At 41.1% G+C, this 23,414-nt stretch overlaps 3 protein-coding genes across 5 annotated transcripts in view; 1 reads left to right on the top strand and 2 right to left on the bottom strand.

Annotated features, from left to right (window-relative positions):
• Window positions 1–23,414, bottom strand: part of alox12 (arachidonate 12-lipoxygenase) — a gene marked incomplete at its 3' end in the record, with an annotated part of 121,759 nt that overhangs the window by 49,573 nt on the left and 48,772 nt on the right. The window contains 2 exon segments of the mRNA XM_036134515.1: window positions 18,786–18,929; window positions 19,071–19,243. Coding sequence (XP_035990408.1) covers window positions 18,786–18,929; window positions 19,071–19,243 — 317 coding nt within the window.
• Window positions 7,815–10,826, top strand: LOC118562253. Of its 2 annotated transcripts, XM_036134518.1 has the most exons (4): window positions 7,815–7,993; window positions 8,642–8,839; window positions 9,306–9,402; window positions 9,491–10,826. In XM_036134518.1, exons 1-4 carry the CDS (start codon window positions 7,967–7,969, stop codon window positions 10,447–10,449), a joined length of 1,281 nt encoding a protein of 426 aa, XP_035990411.1. In that variant the 5' UTR covers window positions 7,815–7,966; the 3' UTR covers window positions 10,450–10,826. The 2 variants fall into 2 exon arrangements, with proteins under 2 accessions (XP_035990411.1, XP_035990412.1); XM_036134519.1 differs by lacking the exon at window positions 7,815–7,993 and having other exon boundaries at window positions 8,054–8,839.
• LOC118562252 lies at window positions 10,740–12,729 on the bottom strand. Of its 2 annotated transcripts, XM_036134517.1 has the most exons (3): window positions 12,253–12,729; window positions 11,118–11,937; window positions 10,740–10,829 (listed from the first exon to the last, which is right to left on the bottom strand). In XM_036134517.1, the coding sequence occupies exons 1-3, from the start codon at window positions 12,659–12,661 to the stop codon at window positions 10,766–10,768; spliced, it is 1,293 nt and encodes a 430-aa protein (XP_035990410.1). In that variant the 5' UTR covers window positions 12,662–12,729; the 3' UTR covers window positions 10,740–10,765. The 2 variants fall into 2 exon arrangements, with proteins under 2 accessions (XP_035990410.1, XP_035990409.1); XM_036134516.1 differs by lacking the exon at window positions 10,740–10,829 and having other exon boundaries at window positions 10,844–11,937.

Genomic DNA, 23,414 nt, shown 5'->3' on the forward strand with positions numbered 1-23,414 from the left:
TTTTTACTTTTGACCAATAGAGGAGAGATCAAAAGTTAGCACACAGCTTCAGTCACTTCAGCTAGGAACCACTGATCAGGCCCAAAATCTGGCAGTAGTGATGGACTCAGACCTGAACCATCACTACTGCTAAGGACTAATTTTTCAGGACTAATTTCTCAGCAGGATCTGGAAAAACGAATCCATGTGTTTATTTTTAGTCGAATTGATTACTGCAACGGTGTTTTCACAGGTCTGCCTAAAAAGTGGATCAGACAGCTGCAGCTGATCCAGAACGCTGCTGCCCGTGTCCTCACTAAGACTAAGAAAGTAGAGCACATAACCCCAGTTCTAAAGTCAAACACAGAGAAGCAGCATTTAGTTCCTATGCTCCACTTATCTGGAACAAACTTCCAGAAAACTGTAAAAGTGCGGAAAGCCTGAGTTCCTTTAAATCAAGATTAAAAACACATTTGTTTAAAATTGCCTTTGAATGTTACAGTCGAAATGTTTTACTGTTTTTAATGTTCTTTTTTTGTTTCTACATTCTATCCCTACTTCCTTTTATTCCTATATTTTAATCATGTAAAGCACTTTGCATTGTCTCTGTACTGAATTGTGCTATATAAATACATTTGCCTTGCCTTGCCTATTTATATGCATGAATCAAGCGGAACACTATGGCGAAAGATGGACTGCTCCCACTGTGTGAAAGAAAATCTGGAGCTATATTTGCAGGAAGACAACATGGGGGGATGCCACAGGACACGGGGGAAAAGAGATACAGAGATGAGAGAGAGACACAGAGAGACAGACAGAGAGAGACACAGATGAGAGAGAGATGAGAGATGAGAGAACACAAGAATGAACACAGATAGAGAAGTATGTAGAAGAGAAAAACACAATAGAAATATAGAGTATGAGATAGAGATAGAGAGAGATATGAGAAGAGAGGAGAGATAGAATATATATAGATAGAAATAATATAGAGATATATAACACAATATAATATAGACACACATAAACAGATATACACATATATATATATACACACATATATACATATATACACATATATACATATATATACATATACATACATACATACATACATATATACACATATACACATATACATATACACACATAAATATATACACACATACACCAGAATCTGACGCACAATTTACGCCGCAAAATACAAACACGAAGCAGTTTGATTTGTGTCCGATGACGAGCGAGCGAGCGAGCGAGAACTGGTGAAACAGCACAGAGTAACAAAATCTCTAGCGCTCCACAAAGATGCTATTAATCAGAGAAATCTTTCTGATTGTTTCACTGCGGTTATCTTCAGTGGGTAAACACGCCTACAGCAAACCACTTCAGCTGCCCCAGCCTGTTTCTGTCTGAATATGCACTAAGACTGCCTCTTTAAAACGAACTGCACGTTGCAGTCGGCGCCTGTCTGAATCGCAATGAGAAGTATTACAGATCTGTGCATGAGTAATGTAATGTAAAATTTTCTTTGGTTTATATTGAAGGAATTTCTACACTACATCCAGAATCAACATTTCATTACTTTACTGTAGGTTTTTTAATACAGACCTAGATGATAAGGCTTATGGAAAGTTAAATTGAATGAGAAAGAGAATCTATAGAAAGAGATAAAAGTAATGTCGAGGAGAACATCAAAACTCAAATCTTTGCAAATCATGAATTGTCAAATATACCAGTTGAAACACCCAAAGAACTGTTGATCCTGTTGATTTAGACACCCTGACAATAAATGTTTATCCCCTCGAATGGACGGTGATTTTAAACCCGATAGTCAAAAAGGACCTCAGTTAAATCATTTTTATCACGTAAGGAACAAAGCAAAGGTAAAACCTATTCTTTCAAGGCAAAACTATGGAAACCTTACTCTAAGCCTTCATTTCATCATGGCTGAATTAGCATAATTCTCTTTATCTCTGAATCGGTCAGTCCTCACTCAGATGTCTGCTGCTGGTTCAAATGCTGCTACACACCTTTTAATGGAAAAACATAAAATAAAGCATATTACCCGATCCTGGCCTCCCTTCACTGGTTGCCTGCTTATCTTAGAGTTCAGTTTAAGGAACTTCTGTTTGTTTTTAAGGATTTAAACAGCTTATTATTATTGTTGTTTTTTTAAATTGTTTAGGGTTTACCCAAGTCATTTTATTAGATGTTATTTTGTTTTACCTCCTGTTAAAGTGCTCTTTAAATAATGATGACGATGATGATTATGATATATATATGAAATTTGCATTTTCCCATTCTCTAAATCTTTCTGCGCCTTGAGCTTCTTTTCCAAACATTGTAAAAACATACGGCTTTACGATCAACCGGAAGCAGTTCAGCACAAACACACAATCAGTTATATCTCATAATTTATCAGACAATTTTTATCAGTTTTTATGACCGTATTTTTTTTTTTTTTAGAAAAAAAAAATAATGCCACCAATAATCACATTTAATGACTTTTAATGCTAATTAAGGCCTTAATTTAAAAAAATTTAATTTAATGACTTTTAATGACTTAATAGGGCTTGGGCGTCATGACATAATTACTTTGCGTGGCCGCCATGTTGATGGCCTCCTTTACTGCTACTCAGACTACTGCCTAAGACTACCTTGTACTGTACTCCCTCTCAGCCATGTTTTAATTTGATTAATTTCACCTTAACCTTATTTCAACCATGGCAAACTGTTGCTGTATTGTGGGCTGTAACAGCGCAACACATGATCGCCATGGGAAAAACATTGAAAATGGGTTAACTTTCCACCGCTTTCCTGCCTGGAGGCGCAACCACGGAGGACAAGAGATACCGAAGAGTCGTCGGCTCGCTTGGATCGCAGCTGTAAGACGACCGAACATAACTTTCCACAGTATCCCGATGTCAATGAGAGTGTGTTCCCTCTATTTTCATTCTGGTAAGTTAAAGATGCAGGTTCACTGGGCGAGAGGCGGGGTACACCCTGGACAGGTCGCCAGTCTGTCGCAGGACAACACAGAGACAGACAGGACAAACAACAATTTACCCACACACTCACACCTAAGGACAATTTAGAGAGACCAATTAACTTAACAGTCATGCTTTTGGACTGTGGGAGGAAGCCAGAGTACCCGGAGAGAACCCACACATGCACAGGGAGAACATGCAAACTCCATGCAGAAAGGCCCAGGGTTGGATTTGAACCCAGAACCTTCTTGCTGCAAGGCAACAGTGCTACCCACTGTGCCACTGTGCAGCCCTGCTCATCATTACAATACATTTTTATTTATTGATTAAATTAACAGTTGTTTGAGCTTTACAAAAGAAATGCTTATTTACACTTCTTTATTGTGTGGGGGGAAAAAAACACAGTTAGACGCCATTACAGTTTTCGCCTCGCGCACCCCCTACTGGCAGCTCGCGCACCCCCAGGGGGCTGTTCTGTGGTGGCCTCAGAGGTTGGTTAAGAGAATATTGGGAAGCAAACAGCTTCAGGACGTCCAAGGAACACATACCAGGCAGGTCAGGGATAAAGTTGAGGAGAAGTTTAAAGCAAGCTTAGGCTATAAAAAGATTTACCAAGCTTTGAACTTCTTACAGAGGACTGTTCAATCCATCATCCGGAAATGGAAAAAGTATGACACAACTGTAAACCGCCCACCTAAACTTACAGGCCCAACACGGAGAGCACTGATCAGAGATGCGGCCAAGAGGCCCATGGTAACTCTGGACAATCTGCAGAGTTCTACAGCTCAGGTGGAGGAATCTATTAGCTGTGCCCTGCACAAATGTGGTCTTTATGGAAAATTATTATTATTATTATTATTATTATTATTATTATTATTATTATTATTATTATTATTATTATTATTATTATTATTATACCTTTATTTCTGCAGGCAAGTTATTAAGAACAAGTTCTTATTTACAATGGCGGCCTGACAAGTGGAGTAACCACTTAGGAAAAAGGAAGTAGGGCTAAAATAAATACAATTCATTAGTAATACATACATAAAATACAATTTAAAACACAACAGACACCCCAAAAACACTATGTAGACAAGCAACTGCAAATGTCTGTGAACAAGGATGGTATAATTGTTTTAAAGGATGAAATTGAGATTAGTATATCCAGTTTAAGAATATTTTGCAGAGTGTTCCTGTCACGAGTGGCAGCAGATTGAAAAGAAGCAAGACCAAGGGTAGTGTTGGTTTTGGGAATATGTAATTGTAGACGAAGTGATGACTGGGTGTTGTATGTGACAGGCTTTGGCTGCAGCAGGTGACCTAAATTAGGTGGTGAGCAGCTGAGAAGGTTAAATGAAGATGAACCAGTGAATTTTGCGTTGATTGTGAAGGGAGGGCCAGTTGACAGATGAATACAGAGCACAGTGGTATGTATTGAAAGGAGCATTTATGGCAAACCTGATATGGTAATAATAATGGTAAAGACTGTCAAGTTTTGATAGAGTGGACTTGCAAGCAACTCCATAAACTAACTCTAAAATGGGTAGAGTGGGAAGAAGAAAACCATCGTTAAAAGAAAACCATAAGAAGGCCTGTTTGCAATTTGCTTGAGGCCTGAGGACACAGCAAACAAGTGGAAGAAGGTGCTTTGGTCAGAAAAGACCAAAAATGTTACTTTTTGGCTAAAATGCAAAACTCTCTGTGTGGTAGAGAACTAACAATGCACATTACTCTGAACACACCGTCAAATATGGTGGTGGCAGCGTCATACTTTGGGGGTGCTTCTCTACACCCATGTGCAGATGCTGTTCCTGGACTTCAGTTCAGCGTTCAACACAGCATCTGGTAGGAAAACTGGAACAGCTGGGCTTCAGCACACCTGTTCGCACCTGCTAGACTTCCTCACTAACAGACCTCAGTCAGTCCGGGTCGGACAGAACACCTCTGATGTCATCACCCTCAGCACAGGCTCCCCTCAGGGCTGCCTCCAAAGCCCCCTGCTGTTCACTCTGATGACACACGACTGCGTCCCCAGGTTCACCACCAATCACATTGTGAAGTTTGCAGACAACACAACGGTGGTGGGCCTTATCAGACACGACAACAACCAGGACTACAGAGAGGAGGTGCAGCAGCTAGTGGGCTGGTGCAGAGACAACAGCCTGATCCTGAACGTGGAGAAAACTAATGAGATCGTCATCGGCTTCAGGAAGAACCGGCCTCACTACGCTCCACTGCTCCTCAACAGCTCAGCTGGGGAGGTGGTCAGCAGCACCAAATTCGTGGGGCTGCACATCACAGGCAACCTCACCTGGTCTGTGAACCCCACATCACTGGTCAAGAGGGCACAGAAGCGCTTGTACTTACTGGGGAGGATGAGGAGAGCCAACCTGTCCCCGCCCTTCAAGACCTTCTACAGAAGCACCATAGAGAGCGCTCTGACCAGCTGTCTCTCTGTATGGTGTGGAGACTGCATCGCCTCTGACAGGAAGAATGTGAGGAGAGTGGTGAGGACAGCAGAGAGAATCATAGGGGCTCCTCTTCCCTCCATTAAGGACATTTCATCTCAGCGCTGCGTGTCCCCAGCCCGTAACATCATCAGTGACCCCTCATGCCCCCACCATGGACTGTTCTCCTTGCTGCCCTCGGGAAGATGGTTCACAGCATCTGCTGCAGGTCCACCAGGTTGTGCAACAGCATTTTCCCCGTTGCCATCAGACTGTTGAACTCTAAACTGGACTCTGCACCACACATGCACAGAACTGAATTTTATGGCCATCCTGCATCAATATTTTGCACTGCCAACGTTGCTGAATTTTTATAATCCATTTAAATTTAAAAGTGCACAACTGAATGTGTACTGCATTTTTGCATCATCGTTCTTTTGCACTGTCAACATTGAACTTTTCAAATTAATGCCTTTTTTTGCACCCTTATCTTTGCATTATGAACATGGTTGGACATTCTTATGCACACTTTTTTTAAAAACTGTTTTTCTCATGCACTGTCACATTCTTATCACTGCTGCACTCTATATTGTAATGTTATTTTTATTTCAATTGCAATCTCATTACATTGTCGTAAGCTGTATGCAACGAAATTTCGTTTTGTATGCACTCTGTGCATACAAAATGACAATAAAGTTTGTCTAAGTGCAACATGGTCAGAGTTGATGGAAAGATGGATTGAGCCAAATACAGGGCTATCCTGGAAGAAAAATTGTTGGAGTCAGCAAAAGACCTGAGCCTGGGTTGGAGGTTCACCTTCCAGCAGGACAACAACCCTAACCATAAAAGCTAGGACTACAATGGAATGGTTTAAAAGAAAAAATTTCCATGTGTTAGAATGACCCAGTCAAAGTCTAGACCTGCCAGATCGAGAATCTGTGGCAAGTTCTGAAAACTGTTGTTCACGAATGCTCTCCATCTAAACTGACTGAGCTTGTTTTGCACAGACGAATAGGCAAAAATTTCAGTCAAATACCCTAGACACAAGACTTGCAACTGTAATTGCAGCAACATTTTATTTTGCTGAACCATTCTCTCTTGTCCTGTCTTGTTATTGACCTTTATAGGCCCGTTAAACACTACACTTTTTTTAACCGAGCCGAGACCAGTCCGAGCTCGGTAACCAAGATAACTCTTGTGTGTAAATGGTCAGTAATAATAGATTTCTTACCATGCCACATGATTTCCAGTGATGATTCTGCTTAGCAGTGTGATGAACCTCAGTGTCTGTCATTGTTTCCTGCGTCTGTAAATCCTTATTAGACGTTCGTTTGTCTTATTCACGTCCCAGAAGCCGACTCTACCTGTGTCTTAATTCGCAGGCTGCGCCCTTCAAAGGACCCAGCCTACACAGCCTTAGGAGGACCCAGCCATCGGATGATCCTCAACCGTTGGTAAATGGGACGGTCTAGCCTTTGGAGCACTTCCTGGTTGCGACACGACGTCATCATGTCTACCCCAAGCCCAGGAAAAACGGCGCCAGACGACAAAAAAATGGATATGAAAATTTTTATTTTATTTTTTTATTTACTTGTTATTGGAGGAGGAGAGTCGGCTTAGACGGCTTCGGCGGCAATAAAACCGGCGACGAATTTTTCTCAGGCTGGGAGAGCGCAGTGGAGAGGTAACATTTACCTGCTATTATTTTTACCCAGGGGCCTGCTAATGATCATAATATACCAGCTATTAAACTAACGCTTGTCAGCAGATTGACGAATATGTTTAAATATAAAATTTTATATTTATTTGTAATACTTGATATAAGCTTATGTTTGTAACTTTAGTAATTTGAATTGAATAGTTAAATGTGTACAAACCCTGTAAATAACTTACTTAAATCACTACTTTCACTATCACTAAAAAAGCGTGCAAAGCACCTCGGGAAAATCTTATGGCAGGCGAGGCCCCTAAGGATGGTAGCGGTGCATCCTCAGAATTCGGGGAAAAGGAGGACGCATTCGAAGGCTTCATTTTAAGCATCCTCCGAATTTTTGCCAAATGGGACAGCCTCCGCGCATCGTTGTGACGTCACTGGCCTTAAAATGCGTCCTTCGAAGGACGCAGCGTGCGAATTGAGACACAGCTTCTGTCTAACCATAACATCCTGAATGTTACTGGCGCCGCCATTTTGATTTGCTCGGTCCCGCCTTCAATCCCATAGAGCAGCAGTACCGCAGATCGTCACTAGGAGGCGAGGATAGTGTGGTGTGTAAAAGGTCGTCTCGGCTTGGTTAACTGATCCAAGCTCAGACTGGTCTCGGCTCGGCTCGGTTAAAAAAGTGTAGTATAAACGGGCCTATAGACCTTTTTCACGACAACCGGAAGCTGCGTCTGAAAGGGCTGGAGCACTTCCTGTTTTATTCTGAAAAATGTCTCTCCTCCGGTGCTTTTCGTCATCCTTACTTAGTTTGCCAACACTTTCTTTCGCGGATGCGGAGGAAATCGCTGCGGCGAATTCCCCCACCAACAAATCTGTGAAAGGATACAAGTTCTTCCATGAAGAATATATCCACAGTTATCAAGGTAAGAAAAGACGTAGCTTAGCGAGCTAACCGCTAGCTGCAAGATATGAGAGCTCAAACATCGTAATGAAGCCTAACTTAGTATCTAAATTATGTGGAATATTGGAGACGGACATAGTTTAAACTTTTCAGTTATATTTTGACATTCTGAAATTTGTTTGCCACTACATTTTGTGAAAAACAGGATGCTAGAATGTTATGTTAGTTCTGAGATTCTAGATGATGCTTGATGTTGAAACTATGCTTTACTTCTGCATGCCTGTAGTGTCAAATATTGTCGAGGGACAGGTAGTTGTCAGAGCTAGATGCTTCAGATCCATGAAGAAAAATGAGGAACCGCACAAGCTGCAGGTTTGAAACAGTCAGAAAGCCGGTTGGCTCTTGTTCGTTGGTTCGTGTTCCTGTTCATGTTTGACGGCTGAAGAACTTTCACGTACGACTTCTGGACTACTTAGAGCTTATTCTAACATTTTCCTGTTCAGTTGTTACTATTTGTTTTATGTTTCTGTTGCGGTTGCAACATAATCTGTGTTTTCTTTCTGCTGTTGTTGAACCTTACCTTCAAACTAGAATATATTACGTGTTTAAAGCTAAACATGCTAAATGTATTGATGTACAAATTTGTTGCTAAAACACTTCTCTGTTTTAGATATCACTGGGTGTTGGAAAAGAAAAGGCAGAATTGTTGGATTATTCTTGTAGCTGTGCAGCTGGTAAATGTTTTTGCAATCATGTAGTTGCACTTCTTTACCAGACTGCACACTACTCCCAACTCCAGCTGCCAAATGTTCCTGCTGCACTGGCCTGCACTAGTGAGTTACAAAGATGGCACAGACCAAGAACACAGGTAAATGAAAAAAGAGTGGAACACATTGTCCTATGGTACGTCATATCCTACAATATGCTAAATATATTACATAAACTAAGTTAAATATATTGATTTATATATATATATATATATATATATATACATACACTTAAAATAACAGTACTATAGTTATGTAAACAATTTATTTCTCCTTTGATTGTGTCGCGCAGCCATTTCTGTTCCTTTACCACCTGTATTTCATAAGTACCATATAAAATTTGTTGTACTATTAATATTGTGTCAAATATAATTTATCATAATTTTTTGGACATTTTTTTTTAGGTAGTGAAAAAAATACTGGCCCAACTGCTATCATTTAGTTTTATTTGCAAGTTGGGTAAAAGTCTAAACTGCCAAATCAGTCCCATTATGTCATAACAAATTGCTCACCCATCCCTTTATTTCTTCTTTAATTTGACATATCTTGTTGTCTATTTCTTGTAAGGGGATACATCCTGAACCTGTCAGCGACATGGTGGTGCGGAAGCCCAAAACTATGGGGAAAAGATATCTGCACTCCACACTTTACAGAGCTTACACAGGTACAACTTTTGGTTTAGTTTTTTGTACCTATGTTTCCTTTGTCAAAAGTTAGTATGATTATTATTATTTTGTTTCTGATGTTTGTAGGACCGCTTCCAGATCCCGACATTCTGGCATCAGGAGAAAAACTACGGCAGCTGGAGTCCCCACCACTTATCGCTCTTGTCCTAGATGGTCTTTCTAATTTGGAGCTGGTTCCATCCAAATTTGGGCCTGTGCCACAGGGCTCACCTATGTCTTATCAGTGCCCACCTGAGAAGTCCTCTGGTAGTATTATTCTGCACCACATGGCTCCAGACTTCCCTTCTCTTCCTTTGATGCTGCATAGTTTTCCGAATATGTGTTTTGTGCCCACACTCGGTCAACTTATGCATCTTCAGTCTCTGCAAGTGTCCCTGGAAATGTCTTATGAAATAGAGGCCAGAACAAGAGAGCAGTCCAAATGTCCTGCATGGGTACATCTTCGACAGCCAAGACTTACTGCTAGCCGTTTCCGTGATGCTTGCAGAGGAAGTGCAGAGGAGGAGTCTGCTGCCATGGCACTGGCATCTCGGATGATCAGGGGGTCAACTAGACAAACTGCAGCCATGAAGCGTGATCTGCAGATGGAGTCTGAGGTGCTGGCAAACTATGCTGAGATGTTGAAGGTCAATGTGCTACCTGTGGGATTCATTGTTCGCCCTGACACCTCATATATTGGTGCAACTCCAGATGGCAAGGTGTATGATCCGTCAGAATCACCCCCGTTTGGACTGGTTGAGGTAAAAAGCAGCACAAAGAATGATGTGTGTCAGGTTGCTCACCTCAAGGTTCAAGATGGCCATGCTATCTTGAGGCGTTCACATGCATATTACTGGCAGGTACAGGGTCAGCTGGCAGTCACCGGATTAGAATGGTGCGACTTTGTCACGGACACGCTAACAACAATAACTGTTGAGCGGGTGTGGCGTGATGAGTCTTTCATTGATCAAATGAAATCTAAACTAGACTTATTTTACTTCAACACCTTCATTGATGTGTTCATGACAATGCAACAAGAATTATAAAATGTGTAATTGACCCTTTTGTTCCTTTGCATTTCAAATACTTAATCTCAGGGTGTGTGAATCACTGTAAATATATGGTATTAATGGCACATCAACAGATGTGCAAATTCCTTTAAAAGGCAGTTGCATAATTTAAAAAAAATTGTTTTAACTGCAGTTGTCTTGTAACCTTTATTTTAAAGTTGCTTCTTCTTAAGGTTGTCTTAAGTATTTGCAACTATTGTTGTTTAGATTTGATAAATATTAATTTGCAGGATAATTTAAATCAGTATGGTGTACAATTATAAGATATGAAATAGTTAAGGGTTTTTTGTTTTTAGATATTGTAAATTGTACTTGATTTGTTTTCCTTGCAATTCCACTTAAACAAGAAAATACCAAAAAAAGTACAGTATGCTGCTCAAGTGTGTTTTATTGAATATCTTTTTTTAGTCTTGTCATTTAAATAACTTTTTACATAGCACTACAACAATTAACATACAGAAATAATTTAGTCAGCAACACAAAATGTGCCTTGATAATTAGCCAAAACACAACAGTTGTGCCAGATTTGATTGACAGTTCCTATTAAAGTGAGAGGCACCGGAGAATTCCAGATGTGGTAGCACTTTACTCTAGCGATTGCTCGCTCTACAATGATCCGCAGGCGAGCAATGGTCTGGGTCTCCTCTGTCTCTTTCTTGCTGAACTGGCCAGGATGTCTGAATGGTGGAAGGATGAGTTTGGCTCCAACTTCTTGAAGGAGGTCTTCAATGAGGAATCCTTTATCTGCCATGACTTCATCTCCCAGCTCAAGCAGAGGAAGGATTCCAATGACCTTTGTTATTTCTTTGTCTGAGATGCAGCCTGTGTACAATGCTGAAATAAATGTCACCAACCCACAGGGAGCAACTCCGATCAGCCCTTTCAGAGTGGTGTGGTTCTTGTAGGCTGAGAACGTTTCAGACTGTAAGGTGAGGGATGATGGCGTCTCCAGAGCAACTTCTGTGCAGTCCAAGATGACACGGACATTTGGAGAGAACTTCAGAAATCTCTGAGGCATACTGGCTTTTACCTTCTCACGACTAATCCACAGGTTGATGGAAGAGAACACAGTGAAGAGGTAGTTGGCCCAAGTGATGGTCACTCGGCTGACAATAGCTATGCTGACTTGAAACATGTCAGCAATGAGCTGCTCCTTCATGCCCACTGCTACCCTGAATGAGTACATCAGGAACTCATCGATCAGAGGCATGCAGCGGGCAGGGCTGGCTTCAGCACAGGCTTCCTCTCCAAGCTTCTGTGCTCTGGTCCAGTACACCAGGTGTGATGCAGAGGGTGCAATGGACTCCCAGAAGATCCGGAACACACAATCAGATGGAAATTTGGTGTAGAATCGGATCTGGTCATCAGAGGCACAGTAGCGGCTAAAAAGTGTGGTAGACAAATCCACTTTTTGAAGTCTGGCCTCCAACTCCTTGATGTAATCCAGAGCTTCATCAAGTGCAGCTGTAAAACCATAAAATAAAAAATGCGGTTGGCGAGAAGTTTTAATTATATAAATTTAACATTACTTATGTGAAGATCAATACATGTGAGTTGGAGCATGTATGTATGTATATACATAATCTACACAAAAAATGCTACATAACTACCACATTTTTGTGGTAGTTATTTAGCACAAAATACATAACTACCACATAATCAATTAGCAATTATTTCATTATGTAAACATAATAATAAAATTATAGCAATAGTTATATTTGACTGAAATTATCTTGAATGCCAAATGTATACAACATAGTATCTTAATTTGATGTTTACCTGCGGGTGGATGTGCCACATAATCATGGTCCACAGTAGCATTTTCAGCCTGGCTAGCTTTCTGAGAGAGGACAAACTGGCGTTTCTTAGCCCTCTCGAAAGCAGACTCTCTTGTTGCTGGTGCAGTAAAGTTATTCCAGGTGAAAAGGGAAGGAACAGCTCCACTTTTAAGGCGGCTGGTGGGGGATTCGCTAACAAAATCCTCCAGTGTGAAGTGTCGGCTACATACAAAAGTGCTCCCTGTCTTTATGCAAAAGTTGGGACCTTCATCTCTTCGGATCGCGTGGATCCACTCCCTCCGTTGGTCTGGGTCCGTCGGGAATGCATGATAGGACAGATATGGCTGTTTTCTTGCCCCACATGAACAACCAGGTACAGAACAAAAACAACTGCGCCGAGACTGAGCCATTTTCTTAGACTTTTATGCTAACGCTATAGCCACCGGAAGTTGTCAAACCCCACATCCGCTTTAAAACCCAGAAGTGTGAAAAAGGTCTATTGGGTGCTAAATACATTTGCACAAGGTCCTTTGAATTTTTTCATTTGTAAAAAAAAAAAAAAACTAAAAAAAACTGTAATTCCAATTAAATATATGTATGCTTGTGGTTGTAATGTGACAATATATGTAAAAGTTCAAAAGGCATGAATACTTTTGCAAGACACTGTATATCATTGATGTTACAACAACATGTAACCGAAACAGTCATGATTAATTTCACATTTGTTAAATAGTGATAAGAGAAGGGAAAAGAGACTTCCAGAAACACTCACACTGTTCCAGGCTTTCAGCCGTGTTGCCAGATTTGCTTACCATCTGCAACTCTGGGTCTGTTCATTCATGCTGTTTACAAGGTAGAGGTAATAGAGCTGGTTGCTTGTTTCTCTCGCAATAGCTCACAACACTGCAGTGGCTTTCAGACACGCATGAACCATATTTTCTAAATGCAGTTGTCTGGGCACAGAGGGTTAGAATATTCTTCTCATAAACTTCCACTGCCATGTAAAAGTTAATGTTTAAAAGTCATTTATCCTAAACTAATACAGGTATGCCCTCAAACATGCATTGGTGTGGATGTTTATCGTCAGACCTCTCAACTTTTATCAAAAGTTAGGAGTGAGATTATGCTAATTTGGGGGCGGGGCTTGTTTGGGGGCGGGGCTAACCGGACCCTGGAAGAGCCGGTGGAGTCAACTGCATCTCGTTTTTATCCCACCAGACAATGAAGTAGACATGTATTACTTTTGTTAAAAAGAGAAAGAGACGTATTAATACTTTATTGTTCAGTTAATGGATTAAGACATAAATAATACACAATTGGTCAAATAATACTGAATAAAATTAAGTAGATTTTAATTATTGACCGAATTATTATACTGTTACACATTCATCTATGGGTTGTTTATCATTGTAAATCTATAACCTGATTGGTGAATCAGGCTGAGTTTCATCAAGCCTTTATGATCCCCTCAGCAGCAACACTGAAGCACACAGAGGTTCCCTCTGCGTCTTTACGCACGATCCTGCTGCTGATGTGTCCCTCCTTTCAGCTCAATGCACTTCTAGACTGTTACAGTTTATAACATTCTCATCACCTTTCACAGTGACAGGTTTCTCAGTCAGTCGCCGCGCTGACCAGACAAATCTCTATTGCTCTCGTCAGTGCGCTCTGACGCCCAGAAAGCACCTGCTCCGAGGGAAAGGAGGGGGGAGAGGAGCAAGCGCGGAGGCACAGAAATACGGTGCATGTAGTTAAAAAATGCTAAATTAATAAAAACGAAACTTATAAACAGACCAAGTAGCGTTTTAAACTGGTTAGCAGAACTGTTTTTATGATCAGCGTGCAGCCATGACTGGTTCTGAATGAACCGGTCATCTCGCAGCAGCTCCGCCCCCCCCCCCGCCCCCCCTCCCTCCTCCTCCTCCTGTGTACGCGGTACAGGACCTTACCGGCTCACTTTCACCACTGTTAAGACTAAAATTATTCATAACTCTGATCACTCTTCCTGCTGCTCTGTTAACACGAACTGCCGCAGGAATTACTGATGGCCACAAGCTGTGAAAGAAGCCGAAACAGCTCAGCAGAAGGCGGAGTTTTGTCGTCCGCAGCCCAGATGGGCTTTGTGATTTTTATGCGTGAGAAATGCCATGTTTGCGTGTGAAATGCCATGTGTTGCGTGTGAGCGTGTGAAGTTAGTGAAATGCGTGTGTCACACGGTCAATGCGTGAGAGTTGAGAGCTATGTTTATCGTGTACCATGTGTGTGTATGCAGAACCTTTTTTTTTGAAGATGTGTGACTGAGTGACAGTCGTTTGTTAACAGCCAGCATTAGCAACCTCAAATGTCCTTATTTATCATTGTTTTAACGGCTGCAATGCTAATATTTTTGTTTGCGGAATATGAGTTTGTGATGCTAACTTTTTGGTTACCTGTGCCCACCACTGTTCAAATGAGTGGACACCATAATCATGCAAGGTGGCACAATGTTGCCTTCGAGCAAGAAATTTACTTCTTAGTAATCCTAGCCTGGGGTCTTGCTGCATGAAGTTTACATGTTCTACCTGTGCATGTGTTGGTTGTTTTCGGGTACTCCAACTTCCTTCCACAGTCCAGAAAACATGATTGTTAGGTACAGAAATCAGAAACAAGTTTATTGCCAGGTAGTTTTGCACTTACAAGGAATTTGACTTAGTGTACACTGATTACTCTTAATTGTCCCTAGTTGTGAGTGTGTGTGGATTTTTTTGGTTTGTTGTTTGTCCTGTGTGTCTCTGTGTTGCCCTGTGATTGACTTGTGAAATGCTTAGGAAAGATAGGCACCAGCATAACTAAATCAAGTTTTGATATATAATTTTTTTTTTTTACGAGAGAAATGGGGACATTTTGATGGATTTTATTTCCCACAAAATTAACCGGGACCTGTCAATCCTCTAGGAGCTGTTGTGGTGTTATTCCACTGCACCATGGCAAAATTCAGCGTGAATTTTGAACAGCATGCAACCGGAGCCCAAATCAAACGGGGGTTGTGAGCAGAGTGCAGCAAGGTGCAATCAGTGCTAAAAAGCTTGCTCCCACAGACTACATCCCTCAGTTTCTTCTTCACTCTCTTCCTGGGTCTGCCCTGGAGGAAGGGCCCGCGCTGGTTGAGACCGGCCAGCCAGCCATGTCCTGCGAGGCACATGGGACTCAGACTCATGAGCCCACTCCTTCATGGGACTCTCAAGGAGAGAGTACACCCTGGACCAGCCACCATGCGGAACTCTCGGACCCCAAAAGACCCACGAGCTGAGTAAAAATGTGCCTCTTCAAAACTCAGGTCCTGCGGTTTTGTTAGGACAGTAATTGCAGAGCAGAGGACCTGACTGAGTTTGAAGATTCAACCACCCCATTGAAGCAAGTTGCACTCTGACTTCTGCGCAACCAGCCGCAAAGCAAAGAAATCAGAAACAGCTTTGTTTATTTTAAGCTGAGAACTCAGAGACTATATGCAGGACCTTGGACCGGCTCACTCCGACCTCGCTGCGGCTGGCCCGCAAGTCTGCTGCTTCTAAGCAGCTAGCCCATCGCTGAAAGGACCAACGTGTCCCCTGCTTTCCATTGCTTTTCCTTGGATGGCCAAAGTGAACCGAATTCATACGAGACACCGACAGGTTTGGCAGAGGATGAGCAGGCAGATTTACATGGTTTGTTTGAAAAGCATGTGTAATGCATACATTGTGTTTTTAAAAAAAGGGAGCTAACTGACGTAGCTTCCGCTAGCATGTTGATACCATGCCATTGCGGATGGATTTCGAGTGTGTTTTTATGGTTATAACAAACACTATCTCCATAAGGGTTTTATACATTGATGGGACATTGATGTTTGTGTTATCTGTTCCAATCATTATCGCTAAACTAAAGCTGAAGCTTTAAAAGCTTCGGCTTTAATTTAGTTTAGCGCCGAAGGTCCGCTAGCCAAAGGGTTATTAGCTTCTGACAACTTCCGGTTCCCGGATAGGCACGGAAAAAGTCGTTTCAAGCATAAGGTTTGTTCGTTTCGCTCCGCCATTGTTGGATAGTGCTATGAGCGTTATTACCACATTATTATGGAATATTAATGTAGATTTAAAGACATTTTGTTTAACTTTAGGATTAGCTGATTTTAGCGGCCGATCGGTACAGCGACCCCTAGCCCCCTCGAGGTATAATCGCATTAATAAAATCCAGCGTCCCTAAAGTTAATGATTTTTCTGAGTAAATCCTTCTTTAAAATGTTATTTCTTAAAATAATGTTTTGTGTAACTCTGGATTTGCATTGTGAATGGGTTAAAACACATGCCAAATGTTGTTCTAAATTAGTTACGCTAATTTAACTCTATTCCCTGTTCTTTAAGTCAGATCTGCAGTGAACCAGGATTCACTGAATTATTCTGATGATGATCAACCACTTTGTTTTGTTTTGTGTTCTTTTGCAGCATGTATATAGTTCCTTAGCTTAGCTTCTTTTTATCTTATTTTTTCTTAGTAGTTTAGTTAAGTCTCACTAGCCTAGTAGAGAGGATTTGTTGATTGAAATATAGTGTTAATCCAGATAAACAGCATTATTTACTGATGTTCTCTGGATGTGCATTTTATTTCTGTTAATAAATTCCTGAACTTGAAGAGAAGTTGTCACTCATTTATTCCATGTGTGTGCAGAGTTTGCTTTTAAAAGAATCATCCCTTTCAACTATTGTCCTGATATCAGCTCTAGTGCATCTAAGTGACCACGGGTGTGAGTTTGATTGACAGGTATGACGATTTAATTTGATTGGAGAAAGAATAACCCAAAAAGCACTGATTGGCAACAGGTGCAGATAGCTGTGCCCTGAGGAGATTCTTTAAGTAACCACTTATAAACATACCAATTCCGCTCACTTGCGGCATTTAGTGTATAAATTATCCAAGCAGGATATGTCCATCCTTATAGCACCCGGCGTCCCCAATGTTGCAGTCTTTACAAATAGTGGCAGAGCAAACCATGCACTATTGTGTTTCTGCTTCTCAACTTTCAGCTCTCCTCATGCTTGGCTCTCTGTGCCCCTTTCCACCATCCACGTTACATGGGGCAGACTTCTGCAGCTGAGTGTCTTGTATAGACAGCTATGTATAGACAGAGCCAAAACAATTTTTTTTTTATGTTTTTCTCACCCAACTACAAGAAAAAGTCTGTTCTCATGGAGTATGTAGCGGCCTTAAGGCAAGTTTATTTATAAAGTACTTTTCAGTAACAAGACAATTTATTAGGCAGTCAATCTAACGATGGCTTCCTCGGTTCTATGCTCGCTCGTCTTTAGTGTATTTTACTTTTGTTTCCTGCTTTCAAACTGCAGCCACATTTACCAGAGAGCAACTGCTAAAAATCAGAGACTCTTCTGGGCAGCTTTTCTCTGTCCCTTATTGAGATCTCAGAGCTTCTCTGAGATCCTGGTCGACTTTAGTCAATTCATTCACCGTGTGCCTAAACTGTTGTTTTGGTAAAAATAGTTTTATGTGCTGTGGATTCTTGTAATGTATGGAAATTCATAAATTATATAACACGGTTTATTTGTAGATCCAAACAAGCTTATATATTGAGAAATAAATGTGTTAATTGAAAAATTTAGAGATTTTATTAATAAACTAACATTTATTACTACATAAGCACACAAAAGTACTGAAAATAGGTAACGTCAAGTACCGGGTATCAATATTGATCGGTTCAAATGTGAACGGTACCCATCCCTAGCTGTCACCCCTGGTCTACACATTATCCTGAGCCACCTTGACTATCCTGGGACAAATGGCAGGATCATGTTTGTAGACTTAAGCTTGGCCTTTAGCACAATTAACCTAGACATTCTCCACCAGAAGCTCACCCAGCTTGTAGTGCCGCCCTCCATTTATTGTCTTCCTTCATTACCAGCTTCCTGACTAACTACCAGCAGCAGGTGAGGCTGGCAAGCATCTTCCCTCACTCAAGAACAATCAACACTAGCAGCCTCAGGGGTATGTTCTCTCCTTTCTCATCTTCTCTCTGTACACAAATAACTGCACCTCTGCAGAACTGTCTTTGAAACTCCTGAAGTTTCAGTCTCTTTTGCTTATCCAATTCTCTATGGTTTAGCTTATCTACAAAATGGAGAGGTCCAAATGGCAATGAACAATTAGAACTCAAGAGAGCATCATCAGGACTTACTTTCCCTCCACTCATGACCTCTACAGGTCCAGGGCAAGTAAAACGGCAGCTAGCATAGCTGTTGACCCAACACATCAGGATATAAAATATTCCAATGTGTTTTTGGAATAAATTGTAGTTTTCTGTTCTTTTTTTTTGTAATCTTTTTTTACTACGTGAGAGTGAAGTCAAATTCCTTGTTTGTATCCACAAACTTGACGAATGAAATTGATTCTGATCCTGATATACCAGCAAGAAGTCACATGGAAGCCAAAAGGTTAAAAAAAAAGTCTTGCTCTGCATTTTCCTTTGACATATTTTGTTCATGTGTTGTGGCAAAATTATTTTAAATGCCATACCTGAATTGCAATTGGTATGAGCCCTTCATCTGGATGCTCATACAGTAGGCAGAGCGGAGCAGCTATGAACTGAGGTTTACCCTTGATGGTGTTTGCAGGAATCCCATCCATGATGGCGTAGTCTAAGAGGTATATCTTCCCTGCCTACAGAGATTAAGTACAGCGGGAAAGAAAGAGAGGACATCAGGATGTGACTTTAGCATGTGTGCATTTGAAAGGACAACAATAATTGTATCACAGTTATACATTTTAGTTTGTGAAGACAGATACTGAGATTTTCTTCACCTTGAGTTCTTTATCCAAGCTAGTCTTTGCTGGCAAGGAGCTCTGAACCATGTTTGATGTGACAGGGAAGTTTTCTGGCAGCTCTGTACACTTCTTGATCATTCTTGGGTTGCAGCCATTTAAACACTGGTAGCCAAAGAACGAGTCTTCTTTCCAGTGATCCATACAATACTCTTAAATCACAACATGAAGGTTCACATTACTAAACATAGCCTACAATAAAGGAAAAGTACGTAGCTCAACAAAAATGCTGTTGAATTAAATTTATAAAGTATTTATAAAGTCTTTCATTTTGTTGATGATGCTTTTAATTTCTTAATCCTGCTTCAGTTTCTTTTGACAACGTTGCTTTCTGTTCAACCAGTTCTGCAGTCTAATGAAGACTAGCTGAGCAGTAGATTATGTCATAAAATTGTTAAAATATTGTTACATCTTGGTTTCATAGACTTAGATCTTGCTTGATGTCACTATTTCTTTATAAAGTTAATTACATTCATGAGACCTAAAGCGTGCATACGCACAAAACACTTGGGGCACAACTAAGGTTTTTTTCTTTTGCTTTTTTTTTTTTACACAATCTGACATGTACAGTCACTCCAATTGGAAACAAACTATACAAAGTAACAGATAACCAAAAAGCAATGATAGTAAAGGTTATTCATTTTAAGTATAAATAGTTCTATCATTATAGTGTAACGATTACTGCAGGTGAACCCGATATTCAACCAGACACTGAGTTACTATTAAAAGGTTTATTGAGAGTGTGGAATAGTGGAAGGTGACACAGACTAGCGATGACAATCTTGGCAGATGGTGAAGGCAGGCAGAGATGAGCCAAAGACCAGATGAGGCACGTAAGGAGAGACCAGATCGAATGATGTAAATGGACTGAACTTATATAGCGCTTTTCCAGTCATGCTGACCACCCAAAGCGCTGTACACTATAGCCAAATTCACCCAGTCACTCTCACTAACGCGCACACACCAAGACGCAGCTCGGCAGGCAACTTGGGGTTAAGTGCCTTGCCCAACGGCACATGGACATGTGGCAAGGGGAAGCTGGAATCAAACTCACAACCTTCTGGTTGCCAGACCACTACTCAACCCATCAAGCCACAGTCGCCCCATGTAGGATGGAGAACCACCAGAACAGTCCAAGCAAACAGCAGGAACTCACGGGAAGAAACTGGCAGAACTGCAGCACACAGAATAGGTGATCCTTTTAGCAGCATAGTCCAGCTGGTAGAGCACATATAAGCTTGTAGAGAAGAAGTACCGATCCTGTTTGAGACGAGTGGTGAGGAGCAGGACGAAGTGAGATTTTCTGGCAACTGTGAGTAAACTGAGGCTGGTATAAATAGCTGGCTAAACAGGTGACTGGATATGAACACTAATTACGGGTAACAGGTGGAGCTAATCTAAGGAAGGGTGGCGACAAGAGGTGGACTGAACTGATTGGTTAACTGCTGGTGGCTGAATAATAGGGTAAACAGAAAAGGTCCTTATAAGTCCAAAACCAAACTAAAACAGAACCATAACTGTGACATATAGTACATTGCACCAATAACTCCATCAACCTCAGTTGAACTTAGATGTTATTTTCTCTTATCTAAATACCTCATAGCGGTTTTCCATTTTTTAGGACATCTGTCTGACGTCTGTCTGAAACCGAAGGTTTGCTGTTGTGCATTCCATGCACGTTACATCCCTCAGTTTTTGGGTCCACTGGTCCAGTGTGGGTGGATGGGGCTTATGCCAGTGTACTGGGATCATTTTATGTGCAATTAACTATGAGTGCAGATACACTATTTCTTCCTAAATTTATTAACAATACAGTAGCCAAAACTAGCCGTTGTGACCCAAAAGATTTACATAAGTTAAAAATCTCATTTTTCTAATTTTTCATCTTTTCAAAATCGTTTTGATTTTTCAAAATCTTATTTTTTCCACATAAAACTGCACATTCTTCTGCACACTGTTCTTGCACACTGTTTTTTTCCTGCATTGTTACATCTGATCAGTGCTGTACTTTATATTGTAATGTTGTTGTCAGGATGCAGCTTGTAGGCTGCAGTCTGTGCCTCGCTGCCTCTCTCCCTTCCCTGCTCAGAATAATTAATTCCACCTGTCAGGCTGCAATCAACCTTCAACTGCTCTCACCTGGTTCCACCCTTATTTATACTCACCTCAGTCTGTTCTTGCTCGCCGGTCCGTAGTGTTCATCTCCTGCTCAGTCTCTGCCAGAACCCTGCATCAGCTCAGTTTTCATGTTTTGCTCCGTCAGAAGCCTTCACTTCAGTTTCGTTCCAGCCAGCCTCAACTCTAGACACGCTTCTGTTCCTGCTCACGTTCTGTTCTCCTGTTCACGTCTCCTGGGTTTCGTTCTACGTCCAGCAGTTCGTTCTACGTACAGCAGTTCTAGACTAGTCTCAAGTTCAGTTCCACGGTCTCAAGTTCAGTTCCACGGTCTCATGTTCTGCAGCAGTTCCACGGTCTCAAGTTCTGTTCCACGTTCTCAAGTTTCCCCAGCTTCTCCACGTTCTCAAGTTCCAACAAGTTGTTCCACGTTCTCTAGTTTCTGAGCTGTTCCACGTTCTCAAGTTCCCGCAGCTGTTCCACGTTCTGTTCCACGTTCTCAAGTTCCCGCAGCTGTTCCACGTTCTGTTCCACATTCTCAAGTTTCCCCAGCTGCCCCACGTTCTCAAGTTCCAACAAGTTGTTCCACGTTCTCAAGTTCCAGCAGCTGTTCCACGGTCTCAAGCTCTCGGTTCTGATATTCTGGTCTCAAGTGCTCCACCCTGGTCTCAAGTCTTCAGCTCCGGTGTTCCTCCCTGGTCAGTCTCCTCGCACTCCTCCTGTCAGCCAGCCTCTGCACCCTTCATCTCCGTCCATAAAAGACTCTGGTTCCTCTCGTAATTCACCTTCCAACCTGTTCAATAAACTCACTTTAAGAACTAGCTCTGTGTGTGCGTGCTGTGTCCGGGTTCATCCAAAGACAAATCATGACAGTTGTCTTATTCCACCTGCAATCCAATTACACGGTGGAAAGCTGTATGCAACAAAATTCCGTTCTCTATGCACTCTGTACATACAGAATGACAAAATTGTCTAAGTCTAAGTCAGAATCTCACTTATTTGTCGCTTCAGATTCTCCAATAAATTATGCGATTTAGGTCAATCCCAGAAAATGTGTCAGAAGTCATCTATCATTCTACAACCCATCCAACATATGGGGGGCATTTATTGTCAAACTTAACTATAGCCAAGAGAGTTCTAAAAAATCTCACACTGTTCTTATATCCAAATTCTCTCCAGGTTGTGCTACTCAAACATTTCTTGCAAGATACCCAGGAACTCTCGCACGCTTCATCAACAATTAAGGTATTAGTTTCCAGCTACGTGTCCACTCAAATATCTGTAAGGATCCTACCATATAAACAAGATATTATGTTTTTGGTATTCATTGTATTCTCAGCTATCTCTATCCAAAATTTTTCGAAATTGGATGGAATTTTTTTGGGTGTTGTCAGGTAATGCTAAATTTGCATTATATTCATCTAAAAAAATCTTTAGAATCAATGCCATACTTTGCTCGAAATTGGGGGAAAGCCCTCAGGGTTATTACTTCAAATAGTTGATTTATTATAACAAGGCCCTTTCCTGCCCATCTGATAAAACCACTGTCCATTTTTGCTGGGAGGAAGTCCCAAACAGTCATTGTTGCCCTTAAAAGACATAAAGGTAAGTTCAACCCTCAGTCGGTCGAGGCAGATGACCGTTCACACTGAGTCTGGTTCTGCTGGAGGTTTTCCTCCCTGTCAAATGGGGAGTTTTCCTTTCCACTTTCGTTTCATGCATGCACAGTATGAGGGATTGCTGCAAAGCAATCAACTATGCAGATGACTGTCCTCTGTGGCTCTACACTTTTTCATGAGGAGTGAATGCTGCTTGTCAAGACTTGATGCAATCTGCTGGGTTTCCATAGATAGGAAACTTTTTGACCAATCCGTATGATTTGATTGAATTTGACCTTGTAACGTGCCTTGAGATGACATGTATTGTGAATTGGTGCTATATAAGTACAATTTAAATGATTAACATTATTTCGATAGGGGAGTGAATTCATTTGTGCTATATAGTGTATGTCTAGTTTTTGAATTTTGTCAAATTGTAGACCTAAATTTATGAGACACATCATGTCAACCTTTCCCCCTTGTTTTACAAGGAGTGTTTTTTTTTATCATATTTTTATTGATGTTAAAATAGATTCACAATGCCATTCAGATTGTAGTATTTAGCAGATGTGTACAATATAACAAGAACCACACAGCATTTCAACATTTT

The sequence above is a fragment of the Fundulus heteroclitus genome, unplaced genomic scaffold (assembly GCF_011125445.2).
Source record: "Fundulus heteroclitus isolate FHET01 unplaced genomic scaffold, MU-UCD_Fhet_4.1 scaffold_84, whole genome shotgun sequence".
Taxonomy (NCBI): domain Eukaryota; kingdom Metazoa; phylum Chordata; class Actinopteri; order Cyprinodontiformes; family Fundulidae; genus Fundulus; species Fundulus heteroclitus.

What these genes read in the sequence shown, in the direction of transcription:
- LOC118562253 (XM_036134518.1), top strand. Translation starts at nt 7,967, where the DNA reads ATGAAGAATATATCCACAGTTATCAAG. An exon ending in ATATATCCACAGTTATCAAG is followed by an intron (nt 7,994 to 8,641) that starts GTAAGAAAAGAC and finishes TCTCTGTTTTAG; the next exon opens with ATATCACTGGGTGTTGGAAA. An exon ending in GGCACAGACCAAGAACACAG is followed by an intron (nt 8,840 to 9,305) that starts GTAAATGAAAAA and finishes ATTTCTTGTAAG; the next exon opens with GGGATACATCCTGAACCTGT.
- LOC118562252 (XM_036134516.1), bottom strand. Translation starts at nt 12,661, where the DNA reads ATGGCTCAGTCTCGGCGCAGTTGTTTTTGTTCTGTACCTGGTTGTTCA. An exon ending in TGTGGCACATCCACCCGCAG is followed by an intron (nt 11,938 to 12,252) that starts GTAAACATCAAA and finishes ATGGTTTTACAG; the next exon opens with CTGCACTTGATGAAGCTCTG.